Source organism: Canis lupus, chromosome 2, assembly GCF_048164855.1.
Source record: "Canis lupus baileyi chromosome 2, mCanLup2.hap1, whole genome shotgun sequence".
In the NCBI taxonomy this organism is placed as follows: Eukaryota; Metazoa; Chordata; class Mammalia; order Carnivora; family Canidae; genus Canis; species Canis lupus.
The window spans coordinates 34,387,398-34,403,189 of NC_132839.1; the positions used below are offsets into that span (position 1 = coordinate 34,387,398).

The following is a 15,792-nucleotide window of genomic DNA, read 5'->3' on the forward strand; positions in this document are numbered from 1 at the left end:
TCACTTTGTGAAGCTGGTCCATTGGGCTGGGAAAACTGTGTTGTGGTTACAAATTCAAAAAATGAAGTGGTTATTCTGTATGTTGGCAAACTGAACACCAATAAAAAATATTATTATTAAAAAAATAATAAATAAATAAATAAATAAATAAATAACAAAAACAAACAAAAACAAAAAATGAAGTGGTGAAAATAGGTCATTATCTGAATAATTCAAGTACAACAATTTACATTTCCTTCAATTACCTGAATGTTGTATCCAAGCAGTGTTTTTTTTGTGTGAGTGCATATGTGTGTACAGAAGTGTGTATGTGTGTGTGCACACAAGTGCATGTGTGTGTCTATGCACATTTGCATGTTTTGTCTTCCTAATTTTCTAGCTCATGTTTCTATATTATACAATCTGATTAGCTCAAAACATTGAAAACTTGTTAGTGACTGTTCAACTAATTTTTTAGCATTGATTTAAACTAGTCTAAAATTTAGTTTTTATGTGAGCAGAGTAATCAGAGGCTTATGATATTTTATTGACAACATTAGAAACAAAATCATCATTTAGCTAAAGGACATTTTGAAAAACAAATTGTAGGGAACATTCTCTCTTTTGACTTTATTAGAAATAGACCAGGCTTATAGCCTGAAATTGCTAACTTGTAATCAGAAGAAATTTTTAAAGTAGGAATGGAAATGCTGTAGTCTCTAGTCTTCAAAACTATCAGACATTAGAAAAAGCAAAGATTTTATTCTCCTGGAGATTTGAATGGCTGAGTTGTCATCCTGTTTTCTCAACATATAATGCTTTCCCCTTATAATGATAAAAATTTATTTTTAAAGTAAAAGGTAAGTCAGTAAGGAATACAAGAAGAGATTTGTCATTTAGCCTGAACTGTTCTTTTTTCTGGTTCTTTGAATATGACTATACAATGTGGAGGTACTTCTAAACCGTGTGAACCTGAATGTTTCCTACAGGCAATTTTGAGAGAAAGAAACATGTACAGATTGCACACTTCCTCAATTTGGGGCAATTTGAAGGGGACTCAACAGAAAGTTGTGAATTTCACATTTACAGTGTATTTACAATATTTCCCCATCTTATTTCCAGACCCTTTTCTGATTATTTTAAAAATAATAGTGTTCTGAAGGTCAATACTGATCATAAACATTTTAATGTGTATTTATATTTGACTATTTTTTCTCCAAATCATTCACTAACTTTTGATTTTTACAGAAATTGAGGATGAAACTTCATATGTATATAGTTTATAAACTTAGAAAAAGCAGACAGCTGTAAGATCGTGGAGATTTCAAAGTGCTTTGTGTCTCGAGAGCACTGATCTAATATAGTGATAAGTATAATGGTTGGAAACCAGTTATAGTTCTTCAAGTTTGCAAAGTAAATCACAGAAAGTTCTCAATTATTGGCAGCTGAATAAAAATGATCAAAGAAGAAGAGGTTTTGTTTGTCTTATTTTCTAGCCCTTTAGATAAAGAGTGCCCCGTTGCTTCCTAGTTGTAGCAAGTATTGTTTAAAGCAAAATAGGGTTGTCTATTACCCACCTTTGTTTGCAGAGTGTGGTATTTTGCAGAGCAGCAAAAAATATGTTTAGACACCTCTACTGCAGCAAGCTATGGCCAGGTAAAAAGACTTGGTGTGAAGGTTCTATGTGGACACTTACATCTCATCATAAGCACTATGTCACTGACTTTTAGATTGGCCTCAATTTCCCTTATGTTGCCTAAAATCATTTGCCATGGAGGACAAGTGTTTTTTCACTTGAATCCATAAAAACTGTGTTCTTAACTGATTTGATATACAATTAAGGATAAAACTGCTTGGTACATAAAAAAAAAAGAAAATTCTGTCTGCATCCATTCATAAACAATAAAAAACCTCACATGAAACATATGTGATTACAGAAAATAGAAAATCTATAAGATGTGTATGGTATAAGCTTTATGTGTTATTGTAAGGCATATGTTGGGTAAATTGGGGGCAGTATTGGCTGGGTCCAGAGTAAGTTATAGTGACATTGTCCTTCACTGTCCAGTACCCGAGAATCTCTCTCGTCTGGTCAATGGTGTTGAGACTTTGTACAAACTGAACTTTCTAGGCTCTAAAGAAGCATTTTTCTCTAATCCCTGTAATGTGAAATGCCTTCTCTTTGCCTCTTAGTCTGGATGCAGCTTAAAGGAGAGACAGTCACAGTTGTAAGTATGATCCACAGTGGTAAGAAATTAGAAATCCTTTTCAAAATACGGAACTCTCACTTCTCCAATTTACAGTATTTCTGAAAGTGAGGAACGCAGTAGCACCTTTAGAATACCAGTCACTCACACAATGTCTCCACCAGCTGCTGCAAAACCACAAAAATATTTCTCAAGTCTAAGTGCACAGCAAGCTGGGCAGAGCTGAAGGATGCTGGGTCTGTGCAGAACAGTCTTATATCCATGTACCTCACACATATTCTACTAACCAAGCATACTGGTGAAGGAGTCCTTCAACTTAAGAGTGATGCGCTTCCCTCATATTCTCCCTGTGCCTATCTTCTTCCTTCCTCCAAAATGTAAACTTATACAGACTTTCTCAAGCAAGCCCCTGATCTCTATATATGAATAAGGTACATGCTACTCTTCTATTTTGTGGACTGAAGGCTCATCTCAGGAGTTGAGATTGATTAAGAGAATTTGAACAGGCAAGCCTGCAGAGAAACTGACGGTGTGTTTTGAGGGTATGTTTGAGTTCTTTTTAGTCAGAACCCATATTGGGTAGATAGCTGTATGTGCAGGAATGTATTTTGCATGTTGTGAGCGAACATCTATTACACTCTCTTGAGACGAAAGTTTTCCTTCATGGAAAATGAATGATGAACTAGTATGCTTAGATCAGTAGGATGACTGAGTTCAGGGAGAAGAGAATGGTTGGATTCAGGAAGCAGGTTATTGGTATGGTACATCCTATACATATAATTTCATAAGAATTGCCAATGACACCCAAATATTGAGTGGCTTTGAAACAAGAAGCATCAATAAATTTTTTCAGGTAAAATTGGACCAAACTTAAGTTATAAAAGTGTTCTTAGGTTATTTTCCTTCCAAGAAGAATTTCACTAGAAAATTCATTTCCCTCCAGAATTTTTAAAAAGACATAACAGGTTGAAATTCTTCATATTTAGAGATTATAAATTCATGAAGTCGAAAATTATGTTTGAAGAAGACCAACCTCGGGCCACCTTCCATGTGTACTCAGTGTTTGGTGGGACATGGTGGGATTTCTTTGGTCAGGGAGCCTCCAGACTACCACTGCCAGGTTTGGGAGAGTGTTTATGCATAAGAGACAGAACAAGGATGCTAGTAGGTGAAATTCTCTGATAGAGTATAAATTTCATGTAAGTCAATAGGTTCAACCTATTTCTCTACAAATATTTATCATTATTTTATGTCTTAAACTGAATTAGCTAAATAGAATCCAGTTGGTTTGTGGCCCATGTAGCAACTATCAAGTCAAAAGGCAGGGAGTTGACAGGAAGGAAAATAATGCGCTTGGATGTCTCACAATATATAGACTCAGAATATCGTATTCCAATATTTGCATTCACTTGATATGAATCATGTTCATAAAAATAAAGACTCATCTAATTTTACTTTGTTTAGCCTCTTCCACTCCCATCCCCTTGTGTTGGTCTGCATCCAGTAAATTGTATGAAATCAGTACTTTGATATATTCTCCCTGTATATTATTTTACTTTTTTTCTGAGTAGTAATCCTATTTACAGTAGATAATTAAAATAAGATTATATGATTTCCAATAAAATTAATTCCGTTTTCTGGGTGAGAAAAATGAGAATCACAGAGATATTGGTACCAAAATTTTAGTACCAAAATTTTAATAATGCCAAAGCAGTATTAGTGAACTGGTAGGACTTTTATCCTATCAATGGTGGGAAGCTTCTGAAGAGTCTTGTGAAGTACATACTGGTGTCCAGTTATAACAAAGAACTAACATCAAGAAGCAAGTTAGTTTTGTGTTATAAAAATATCAAAAGAGTAATAATCTCAGGGTTTTTTTCTTTGGGATTTTGCTACATATTCATATTTCAAAGTATAAAATAATTTTTGTTCATCAAAATATATCATTGATGATAGCCATTGCCCTTGTTTTTGCATCTAAGTTTGATTTGACTTAAAAGTTAATATTCACTAAGAAATTTTAAAATTCTATCTACATTTCTTTCACACCCTGGAAAACATTTTCAAGACAAAGGCTTGTGAATGCTGTATGCCTTTCTTTGCAAGATGAAGATAATCACTGAATCTGTAATAGCATAACATAAGCAAGATACATACTCTGGGGTTGTATTTTGCTCTAGTAAAACATAACTCCTAAAGTAAATGTTGAACTTTAGCTGAACTAATCCAAGAAAACAAATTTAAAAATACTGCTGACTTTCAGTAGTTTGGAATAAAGTAATAGCCTTCTGATGTTCAGAGATCATATCATTGACTTCAGAAACACAAGAATTTTGAAAATCATATTTTTTTTCTCAACTGGAAACTTGTGGATGATGCATATACAGCCTTCCCAAGCCTAGGATGAGATTATTTGATAAAGGAATGCTAGATAACAATGATGGTACCGGAATAAAAGAGGCCACAGGGAGAGGAAACTGGGTCAAAACTCACTGCAGTTCACACTTGAACTCAGACTGCCTGGGAACATGGGGCTGAGGTCAGCATGAGTGTGTCCTATCTAGCAAGCAGTGACACCACAAACATGGGCACTGGTACCCCTAAGGGCTGCAGGGGAAAGACCCAGAAGGGGTCTTAGCCCGAGAGAGCTTCTTGGATATTTTCTTGCATGTTTTACATATTTTTTGGCAATGATAATTGGCAACTGCTTCCAAGATCCAAAAACCTTATTCATAAACATCACCAAGCTACAGATTCAATAAGGGATTAGCAAGAATATCACTTTGGAACTCAATGTATGTGTGTGCACGCATGTGTGTGAGTGTGAAATACATAATAGAAATATTTGCCACGTCCTCTTCTACTGCTCAAAGGTAATGTATAACTTCAGATAAACTGAGCAGTGTCCTTCCTTCCTACCCCAATTGGTCACTACTGGTCTCGGGAAGGTGAAAGGTAAAGAGAGAAACCTAGTGCTCTTTACTCTACCACAGCAACATTTAGAGATACAAGTATCCAACCCAATAGACCAAGTTGAAAAGCAGGAATGATGTAGGGAAAAAGACCCGGGAATATGAGTCCAGTTCTAAGATATCTATGTGAATACGCCCTTTTCTCCAAGATCCCGATTTGCATTCTTCATAGCAGCAGAAGAAGCTCTGACAGTCTTTGCCATCCAGACACTCATAGACACAGGTATCTTCCAATTCCTGCCAGTACACAGAATTGTTTAAAGTGATCATTGCAGGTGGTGGTGGTCTCATGTCAAGGAGAGAATAGTTCTGTAGGCAATAAGAACAACATAAAAATCATCATGAAATGCAATAAGAACAGCCCAAGGTGAATTAAGAAATAGGCATGTTATGTCTGTCCGTTAGATAAAGAGGACAATGCCATGCCCCTTCCCACACAATCTCCATCCCTGCACTGGACAGTTTGATCTTTGAGAGTTCAATCTGCCAATTCAATATCTATACATCTAATGCAAAAGGAGTACAGTGGAGTTTTCAAAACTGGCATATCTCAGAGGGGGCTGAATACGTTTTCAGATGTGTATTAACCATTTCAAGTCTCTGTTTTGCTTACTTTTTTGTTGATTTGGAGTAAATATGTACATATTGTATATAATCCTTAAATGTTAAGCAGTAAATTTAAAATGTAGAGAGATAAATTTATTTTCCCTAATTAGTAAATAGTAAAAATTATGGTATATAAGAATGATGAAAGAATCTTCCTGTTCCATGTAATTTATGTAAAAAAATAGCTTGCAGTGTGTGATGGCCAGACACCACTTGTCATATTAAGAGACATAGTCAAAAGTGTGTACAGTGGAATGTTTTATTTTCTACTTCCCTAGCTCTCCTCCTGATGTGGAAAAGTCAATGTAGGGCAGGTAAAGGAGAGGGGATGGCTTATGTTCACTCATAAATGAGAGGTATCACTTTTAAACTTGAGAAGTGGCTTCAAATAGACTTGTCAATTCCTCAGGTGCTTGTTAGTTCTTCCAATAATTATGAATTATGTATTAACTTGAAGTTTGTCAAGAGGATATATTTCTAAATTTGACTAAGTAATGTGAGAGAATTAAAAATCACAGTTCCCTTTCTGGTTTAGTTTCATTTGTGCTGGCTGAACTGAGTGACCAAAGTGTGTCAGTAAAAGTGGTAAGATGCTGACATCAAGGGAGAATTGGACACACAAACCCAGTCTCAGCTAACTGACTAGATCCTTTGTACTTTGCTGGGAGAGAGACCTTTTGGAATTCATTAGAAAGCATCTTGAGTACCTGTTATGCAGTTGGCCCTGCAACATAGATTTCAACAATGCAGGTCCACTTGTATGCAGATTTTTTTCAAAAAATAACAAGTCCAGTACTATAAATGTACTTACTTTTCGTTATGATTTTCTTAAAAACATTTTCTCTATCTTATGTCAATGTAATAATATAGTACATAATACATACACAAAATATATGCTAATCAACTATTGGTTATTGTTATTATGTTATTGGTAATGCTTCCACTCAACAGTAGACTATGAGTTAAGTATTTGGGGAGTTAAAAGTTATACAAGGACAAAAAAAAGTTATACGCGGATATTCAACTGCATGTGTTGGGAGGGTTAGCACCCATAACCCCTGAGTTATTGGGTCAACTGTATTTCTTTTAAGGGTCAACTGTATTTTTACCAAAAATGAATCAAGTAAAAATGTAGAGCACTCAGCATCACAACTGGTAGCCTTTTGGGGGCATCCTTTTAATTGAGAAGTGTCTGTGTGTGACGTTCAACCTAAAGTGAGATGTCCTGGACCACATGTTCATGAAGTATTGCCTACTCCATACCTACCAATGGCCAGTCAGGAGCATGATGGTGCAGCCTTCTACCTTCCTCCAGAACTCTGGGCAATGGACCAAAACAAAAGCTTTTTGTTCTATAGGCTCCACTGTGGACACATCTCTAGGTTAATGATTCTTAACCTTGAGTGGTTATAAAAATCACCAGGGGGGTTTGCTGAAAAAAATTTAAAAAGCTGATTCCTGTCTGTAGTCTAGTACATTTGAGGAATTTGCAACTTTTTGGCAAGCCTTGGTTGGAAAAATCTGCCTTTAATAAATAATAATTGCAGGTGTGTTTTGACAGTGTTCAGATAGATATTTATCCTTTTATTTCTTCGACCTTTTGTGCCTCTGTAGTGACGACACACAGATGAGAAGCCAGCCATTACTGGCATGGCATGCCTAAAGGAAGATGATGCAGAAAGGGCATCAGAAAGTTCTGAAAGGGGCAGCCAGGGTGGCTCAGCAGTTTAGTGCCTCCTTCAGCCTGGGGCATGGTCCTGGAGACCCGGGATCATGTCCCACGTCAGGCTCCTTGTATGGAGCCTGCTTCTCCCTTTGCCTGTGACTTTGCCTCTTTCTCTCTCTCTCTGTCTCTCATGAATAAATAAATAAAATCTTTTTTTTTAAAAAAGAAGGTTCTGAAGGACCTTGTGAGGACAGCTCACATCTCTTGTGAGGACAGCTCACAAGAGATCTAAAGGGTGACAAGAGGAGCTGTAGGCAAATAAGCAACAAGGTTTCTGGGAGCAAGAGAAACCCCTATTTCACTTCTTCATTTATCAAACTCATGATCATTGAAACACACATAAACCTGATCTAATAATTAAGAGAGCCCTATGTATATCTCTACAGCTCACTGTTTTGAAATAAAACTAATTGCATTTTATAATATTGCGATAAAATTTAGGATGCTAAGAGCTTTAAACAGTCATATATCAAATTGTGTAAATACTTTCTTAAATGTGTAACTCTCATTTGTCATAAACATTTCAAATTGTGCTCAAAATAGAGATTTTAATTAATGAGTCCCCAAGGTCATCTGCAGCCAAGCAAGGTCCCTGACTCACTTCTGCTTTGCCTGCATGTAAAATATAGTCTTATGACTTCCCTGGAAATGCTGTGTTTCTTGGGTGACAGGTACTATTGTACATATGAAGTGGTTAGCTTTGCATTTTACAGATTAGGAAACTGAGGCACAGAGATATTTGAAAAACTTGCCCCAAAGTGCACACATGTTTGTTTGTGAGGCCTGGGTTGTGTCCATCATTGCTTAGAGGCTGCCCATCTCTGCAGATGTTGGTAATAGCAGCCCTTTAATTAGCTTAACCTGTGGATATTTCAGAGTAGAATCGAAGACATTGACAATTATTATCCAACCTTGGAAAACTCTTTTTCTTTGGCTATTTTATGAACTTCTGTTGAAGATCTCTCTGTGTCTTCTCACCTGGCCTACAACCCTTTCTCTCTAGATTGTTTTTCTATGTACTTTCTTCAAAGTCATTATACTTTCCCTTTTAAAAACAAGCAAACAATTCCTAGAGTTTTGTGAAAATTTCTTTTTTCTCTATATTAAAAAGATTCTTTCCTTTGGGAGTAGCTTTTTTATACCAAAGGTGTCAATAATTCTTCCACTCCCAACCCACTGGCTGTGTGATAATGTGCTTTGTGGGCCTCAGGCTCTCTCTTTGTTTTGACTTGTCTCTGTTACAGCATCCCCACTCCCAAACTTTCCCATTACTTTTCAGTCTGTTACTGGTTGGAAGCATTTGCTGGCAAATCTGTATGTTCTCTGTGGCTTCCCACAGCTATAAAAGTGGCTTCACCTCTCACCTTATGTCAGAACTAAAATGATACCCTTGCAGAGTATAGATAACAAAGCAGTTTCCTTGAAAAAAAATGTGTTGAAATGCACTAAACATAAATTACCGATCAGTAGTTAGAAAACCCCATATGGGTAGGCATAAAGCATTCAGTGTAATTAGTGAATTGATAGGTATAAAGGGAAACAAGTAGCTATATATAAATTTTGTTAAATGATAAAAAAGGTAGTGATTTAAAAACATTTCTCAATTTTTGATAGATTCTTACCTCAAGCCACAAACTAAAAATTCAGATGCATTAATAATTAAATATAACTATATTGTAAATTGTTTAACCTTAACCAATATTTACAGAGCTTAATTTCTCCATATTTCAGTTTTCTCATCAGTAGAATGGATTGTTGTGAAGATAAAATGAATTGATACATGAAAACACTTAGAACATAGTGTCCAACAGAGTTTGTGCTCAAAAGAAGGCAAGAGAGAGTTATATGATTTTGAGAGTAGGGGGGACACAAGGGGCAGAAATCACAAAAGGGAAGGCTGATAGATTTGGCAACAGGAGATTTAAAACCATGCATGTAGAAAAAAGTACAAGAAATGATAGTGACAACATTGCCATAAAACTTAAAAATACACAACAAAAAATATATTAATATTCTTAATTATTCTGTATGTGACTATACAAGTTTTAGGTTATATAAAATACAATATATATAATAAATAATATAAATAACTGGAGGATTGATACTTTAAAAAGTTAAAGGACATAAAAAGTTATAAAGGTTATATAAAAAACTTTCATAAAAGTTAAAAGGAATAAAAACAATTCATGAAAACAGAAATACAAATAAAAAACAAGTGTAAAATATTGGATTTTATCAATAATCAAAGAAATGCTAAGGGAACAGTTTGCAGAAGGCATTTTTTTCTGTTTGATTATCAAGCCTAATACAGGGCGAGTTCTGGGAGGTGTGTGTTCCACACTAATGGAGCCAAGCAACCCTATTGGCCCAGTCATTTTGCTTCTATGAATTTATATTAAGTTAATATAGTCATAGGTTTATGCAAAACTGCAGTGATAAGAATATGTATAAAAGTGAAAAGGTGTGGATTAGCCGGTATCCAGCCAAGACTGTCTGTGTAGCAGTCATGACATATACTGCAATCATTAAAACAATCCTATAATATTTATAACACAAAAACTTATTCATATTTTTGAGTTAAAAATATAAATATGTATGTATATGCTAATCCTTGGGTAGAAGGATTATGATTAATTTTTTCCCTTTATTTTATAAATTGATGTTTAAAAAGTATACACATTTTTGAAGAGACTATGTTCATTACTCGTTGTTCTTCAATACATGCATACATAAACAATAACTTATTATTCAAACAGTTTAGTAAGGGTGCTCAGAAATATTTGCATCTTCAATGCTATACATACAGAGGGGGCTTGTAGGCTTATTCGCTCATGAATCCATCTTGAGGAATCTGGATGTAACAACTACAAGGAAAAGAGAAAAAATAATTAGAAAACTGGAAATCTGTATCATAAAACACCTTAGTTAAGAGCAACTTTTCATGTATGATTATATCAATCTACGTCACTGGTAGGTAAGGTGAAGAGGTGCTGTAGGGTCATATTCATATATTCAAGTTCTCTATCTTGTTGTTTTGACATCTTGTTGACTTAGCTATTTACATAATATTGTATAAGATCTTTAGGAATAAGGATCATTTATTGCAAACTATCCTTTCACTACTCTTCCAGAAAATCGTCGCTACTGGAACTCACCGAAGTTTTCTTCTTAGTGGTAGTTGGTTTTCTACAACTTGAATAGTAGTTGAGGGTGGCATACTCCATCAGAGCAGCAAAGACAAATAAGAAGCAAACAGTCACAAAGAGGTCCATGGCAGTCACATAGGACACACGAGGCAAGGAATTCCTAGCAATTGTACTGAGTGTGGTCATGGTCAGCACTGTGGTGATGCCTGTACAGAGGATAGTTATCAAGATGTAAAAGGAGCCATAAAAAATTCCTCCACTCCAACAGTGATTTATTTTTAGGTAAATTCTTCTCGACATTGTATAAAAGTAATAGTATTCTTAATTTTAATGTCTATACAATTTTGCAAACAACATTTCCATACAATTTTTACCATAGTTCTTATAATAACATTAAAATACCTGAATTAAGTCAACACCTTTCAATTTATTCAGAAATTCCCAAACTATTTCACATTTTGTCTTTTAAATATTTTTAAAATAAAGATAGTTTGCAGAGAAGCTTGAATGGCTCAGTGGTTGAGCCTCTGCCTTTGGCTCAGGGTTTGATCTGGGATCCTGGGATTGAGTCCCCCATCAGGCTCCCCGCAGGAAGCCTGCTTCTCCCTCTGCCTATGTCTCTGCCACTGTCTCTGTGTCTCTCATGAATGAATAAATAAAATCTTTAAAAAGAAAGTTTGCAGTCCCCCATACAGTCTCTCTGTTCCACATCTCACATTGTTCTTCAGCCCATATAAACTATTCCCTTTTTTTTCTTTCTGCAACTTATAAACTGCCACCTTTCTTTGAGACTCAGCTGAAGTACCATTCTTAATGAGGTGCCATTGCTTATGGCTCCTTAGGCAGAGTTGATAACATGTGTCCCTACACTACCCTTATCTTCTATGTGCTTCCTTTCTGCATTAGCACAGAGAATTGCATATATTTTTATAGTCCTTGCATGTCTGTCTCTCTGAATAAATTGTGTGATCATTACAAGAAAAACTGTGTCTTGCTCATCTTTGCTTACTTGTTGTCAAGCATTGTGCCTAGCACATTTTAGGCATTTCTGTGAATGCTTCACATAGAATGCATTGATTCATTGATTAATTAGTTAATTAATAATACTTAGTGTTGTTTTGACTTTGACTATTTCATATACATGGGTCAATACTAAAGATTTAATCAAAGACTGTAGAAAACAGATGCATATGTGATGGATGGTTTAAAAGGAAAAAAATTTAAAAAAGGAATGGAGGCTACTCAACATGAAGAAGAATGAACTAACTGGATGATTATTATGTGAAATGAGTTAAGGTTAACTCTCCCCTAGATGAGCTCCTGCAAAATCAGAATCTGCTAGAGGTGCTGGACAGGCAGGCTAGTGACATGGATCCTGGAATCATAGGAATATGCACATTAACACTTACTACCTCTGTTCTTGGATAAGAATACTATAAAATATCCACCTGGCAGTATCACCCTGTGATTGGGTAAGCATGATAGATAAATGCACATTAGTTCCCTCCTTTCTGAGGATCACAGCTCCTGTTTAATGCTTCTTTGTTCCTCCTCAGGGAAGTTAGCCAGAGCCAGTTGGAGAATGAGCATAATAGCACAGAGTGGACAGCTCAGCCATGCATAAAAGGATATTGACTCAGAAGTCAATGCCCTCAGCGTTTCTCTGGGCCTTCTCAGCATTTGGTCATGTAAAGTCACCTACTTTCTTTGAATCTGTTTCTTTGATCAGTACAGTAAAAACAGAATGCCAGGCTCTCTTTAGTGTAGGTGGGAAAGTTGTGATGCTTTATGTAAAAATGCTGTGTAAACTTGAAAAGTTTACACTGATGGCAAGTGTGTTTTTATAAAAATAAAGATTTTTCAATAAACATCTAATTTAACTTTTAAAAAATGAGGTGACCTTGGGTTATGGGCATTAAGGAGGGCACATGATGTAATGAGCACTGTGTGTTATATGCAATTGATGAATAGCTGAACTCTATATCTGAAAGTAATGATATACTATATGTTAATTGATTCAATTTAAATAAAATAAGATTAAAAAATGTGATCGTATCATGTCTACAGAATTTTTTTTCCACAAAATTTAGGGATTTAAAAATTTAATTTTTTTAAACATTTTATTTATTCATAGAGACAGAGGGAGAGAGGGGCAGAGACACAGGCAGAGGGAGAAGCAGGCTCCATACAGGAAGCCTGAAGTGGGACTCAATCCCGGGTCTCCAGGATCACATCTGGCTGCAGGCAGCGCTAAACCACTGTGCCACCAGGGCTGCCCTAAAAATTAAATTAAAAACCCAATGAGGTTAAAACCTCATTTCTCCAAAAATTTTTATCTCATTCATTTTCATTTCCCATTCTGAAATCCCAGTTATAGTAATACATCTTCATATTGTCCTACAGATCATTGAGGCTTTGTTCATTTTTAAAAATCTTTTTATACCTCTCTTCTTTAGATTAGGTAAATTTTATATGTTGGTCTTCAATTATGCATGACCTTTTATTCTGCTATCTTCAGTCTACTCTTAAGGCCAGTTAGTGAATTTTTCAGTTCAACTATTATACATTTCATTCTAGAGTTTACGTTTTAATATACTTTACCTGCTCAGATTATCCATCTGTTCATTCATTAACATTATATTTTCCTGTAAGTTCTTTAACATTGTTATAATAGCTGCTTTAAAGCTCGTGTCTACTGATTCAACACCAGATTTGTCTTTTTATATTGACTTTTTTTTCTATATCATGGGTCACATTTTCCTACTTCTAAGAATGTCTAGTAATTTTTATTGCATACTTAATATTGTGGATGATACATTACAAAGATTATTAAGTATGTTATCCTTTTTAAAAACATGTTAAATGCTTTCTTATGACAGATAGTTAATTTCCTATAATAGCTTGGTTTAAGCTTTATTTAGAGGTGGTCTGGAGTACCCCTTCAGTCCTAAGCACAGGCTTTCTGGTGTCTCAGCTAAATATTCTGGTGTTCATGACATTTCTCTCTTCTCAACTGTAAATCTTTTATTTTCCAGGTTTATATATTTCCAGTATCTCTATCTCCTTAATGCCACCATGGTGACTCTTTGACAGGACCTTCATAGCTTCAAGTTATGCAACCATTACTACATATTATATTGTTTAGAAGCTGATTTTTCAAGTCACGCTCACTATGACACCCAGCATTTGTAATTGTAAGGTCATAACCCCAAGAACAGTTACTAAATTTGTGTTGTAACTTTGCTGGATTATTTCCCAATTCTATTATGTATTTTTTTTTTAAATTTTTTATTTATTTATGATAGTCACAGAGAGAGAGAGAGGCAGAGACACAGGCAGAGGGAGAACCAGGCTCCATGCACCGGGAGCCCGATGTGGGATTCGATCCCGGGTCTCCAGGATCGCGCCCTGGGCCAAAGGCAGGCGCCAAACCGCTGCGCCACCCAGGGATCCCCTATTATGTATTTTTTATAAGCATGCAAAACAAACACTGGGAGGATAGTGCAAGCTAGTTTATCTTGCTCAAAAAGTACTTTGTTTTTAAAAAAAGAATAGGGATCCCTGGGTGGCTCAGTGGTTTAGCGCCTGCCTTTGGCCCAGGGCATGATCCTGGATTGAATCCCATATCAGGCTCCCTTCATGGAGCCTGCTTTCCTTTCTGCCTGTGTCTCTGTCTCTGTCTCTGTCTCTGTCTCTCTCTCAGTGTCTCTCACGAATAAATTAATAAAATCTTAAAAAAAGAATAAAGTAATAAATGCAGAGAAAACACAAGGTAATATGAGAAACTTTGCAAGGATTTTGAAATTGAGGGAGCTCCCTCTTTCCTGAAAGACATTTGTCTGGGCAAACAACCTCTATATTCAGTCTTGTATATTACCTTTGTTCACAAATCAAAATATTGGAAATTAGGTAACATTCTTATCATAAAGAAAAACTGATCTAAAAATGTTACATACACAATTCTAAAACCACTGAAATTTAATCTTTTATTAAGAGGACTTTGAGGGTCAGAGAAAAATTAATGAAAAGATCCTGAGCTTAAAAAAAGATACTGAGCTTTATTGTGTAGATTATAACTTTATAAGATTGTTAAACAATCAGAACTTTTGTTGAGAGACTATTTTACTGATATTGTCTTCAATTCTCAAAAATGTGTGAAAAGTTGTGTCTCTTTACACTAATGAGGCTTTTCAGTGTGACAGATTCTCAGGGTGTGACTACATTTTTTTATGATGACATCATCCTTAGAGCATAGGATCAGATGATGTAATTGATGTGTTCTGCATCCTTAACCCCAACTTATTTTAAGTGGCATACTTGGAATTCCATTGTCAGAAAGAAGAGTCTGACTTGCCTACTTGAAATAATTTAAGCACAGTTTAAGAAGCCCTCAAATTAGATCAATTACATATGAACTGTCTCTCTCACTGGAAGTATTTTTGTGAATAGTTCTGTATTAGTAAATAAAATGGTGAAAGATATTTTTTTTATTTTTTTTTTAAAACTCACCTAATGCTGTTCTTGCAGGCGTAGCATCTTTTTTGATCCAAAATGACACCCAGGATAAAACCACGGTCAGTATACAGGGAATATATGTTTGAATAGTGAAGTATCCCATTCTTCTACTCAATTCAAAATATATAGTCATGACAACATAATCACCTGTAATAAAATATTATCAAAAGTAAACGACTTTCTTTGTTTAAGTTTGATTATTTATTTTATTATTAAAAATAATTCAGGGAAATAATTTTGTTAATTGTATGACTTGGATAAAAATATACAACTACAATGCATCAAATTGTGAAAAAAGTCAAAATGCTGTTTTTTTTAAAGATTATTTATTTATTTATTAGAGAGAGAGAGAGAGAGAGAGAGAAGCAGGAAGAGGGAGAAGCAGGCTTCATGCAGGGAGCCTGATGTGGGACTCAATCCAGGTCTTCTGGATCACGCCCTGGGCGGAAGAAGGAGCTAAACCGCTAAGCCACCGGGGCTGCCCAATGCTGGTGTTTTTAAACTTAATTTTTATAAACTTTATTTTATCCATGGCTGTGCAAGACATTTTACTAGTCACTGGAAAACACACAAACATATGAATTGATAGAGGAGACAGACATGCACATTTCATCTGGGACAGACCATTACTCAACGTGCTA

General features: G+C 35.4%; 1 protein-coding gene across 3 annotated transcripts in view; it reads right to left on the minus strand.

The window, feature by feature from the left end:
- Positions 1 to 1,146: 1,146 nt before the first annotated feature.
- Positions 1,147 to 15,792, minus strand: part of GABRG3 (gamma-aminobutyric acid type A receptor subunit gamma3) — a 694,245-nt gene continuing 679,599 nt past the window's right edge. For all 3 annotated transcript variants that reach the window (XM_072795383.1, XM_072795397.1, XM_072795390.1), the window contains 4 exons: positions 15,146 to 15,298; positions 10,646 to 10,842; positions 10,295 to 10,354; positions 1,147 to 5,467 (listed from right to left, as the gene is read on the minus strand). In XM_072795383.1, the coding sequence (XP_072651484.1) occupies positions 5,186 to 5,467; positions 10,295 to 10,354; positions 10,646 to 10,842; positions 15,146 to 15,298 (692 nt within the window). In that variant the 3' untranslated portion in view covers positions 1,147 to 5,185. The remainder of the gene's footprint in view (positions 5,468 to 10,294; positions 10,355 to 10,645; positions 10,843 to 15,145; positions 15,299 to 15,792) is intronic.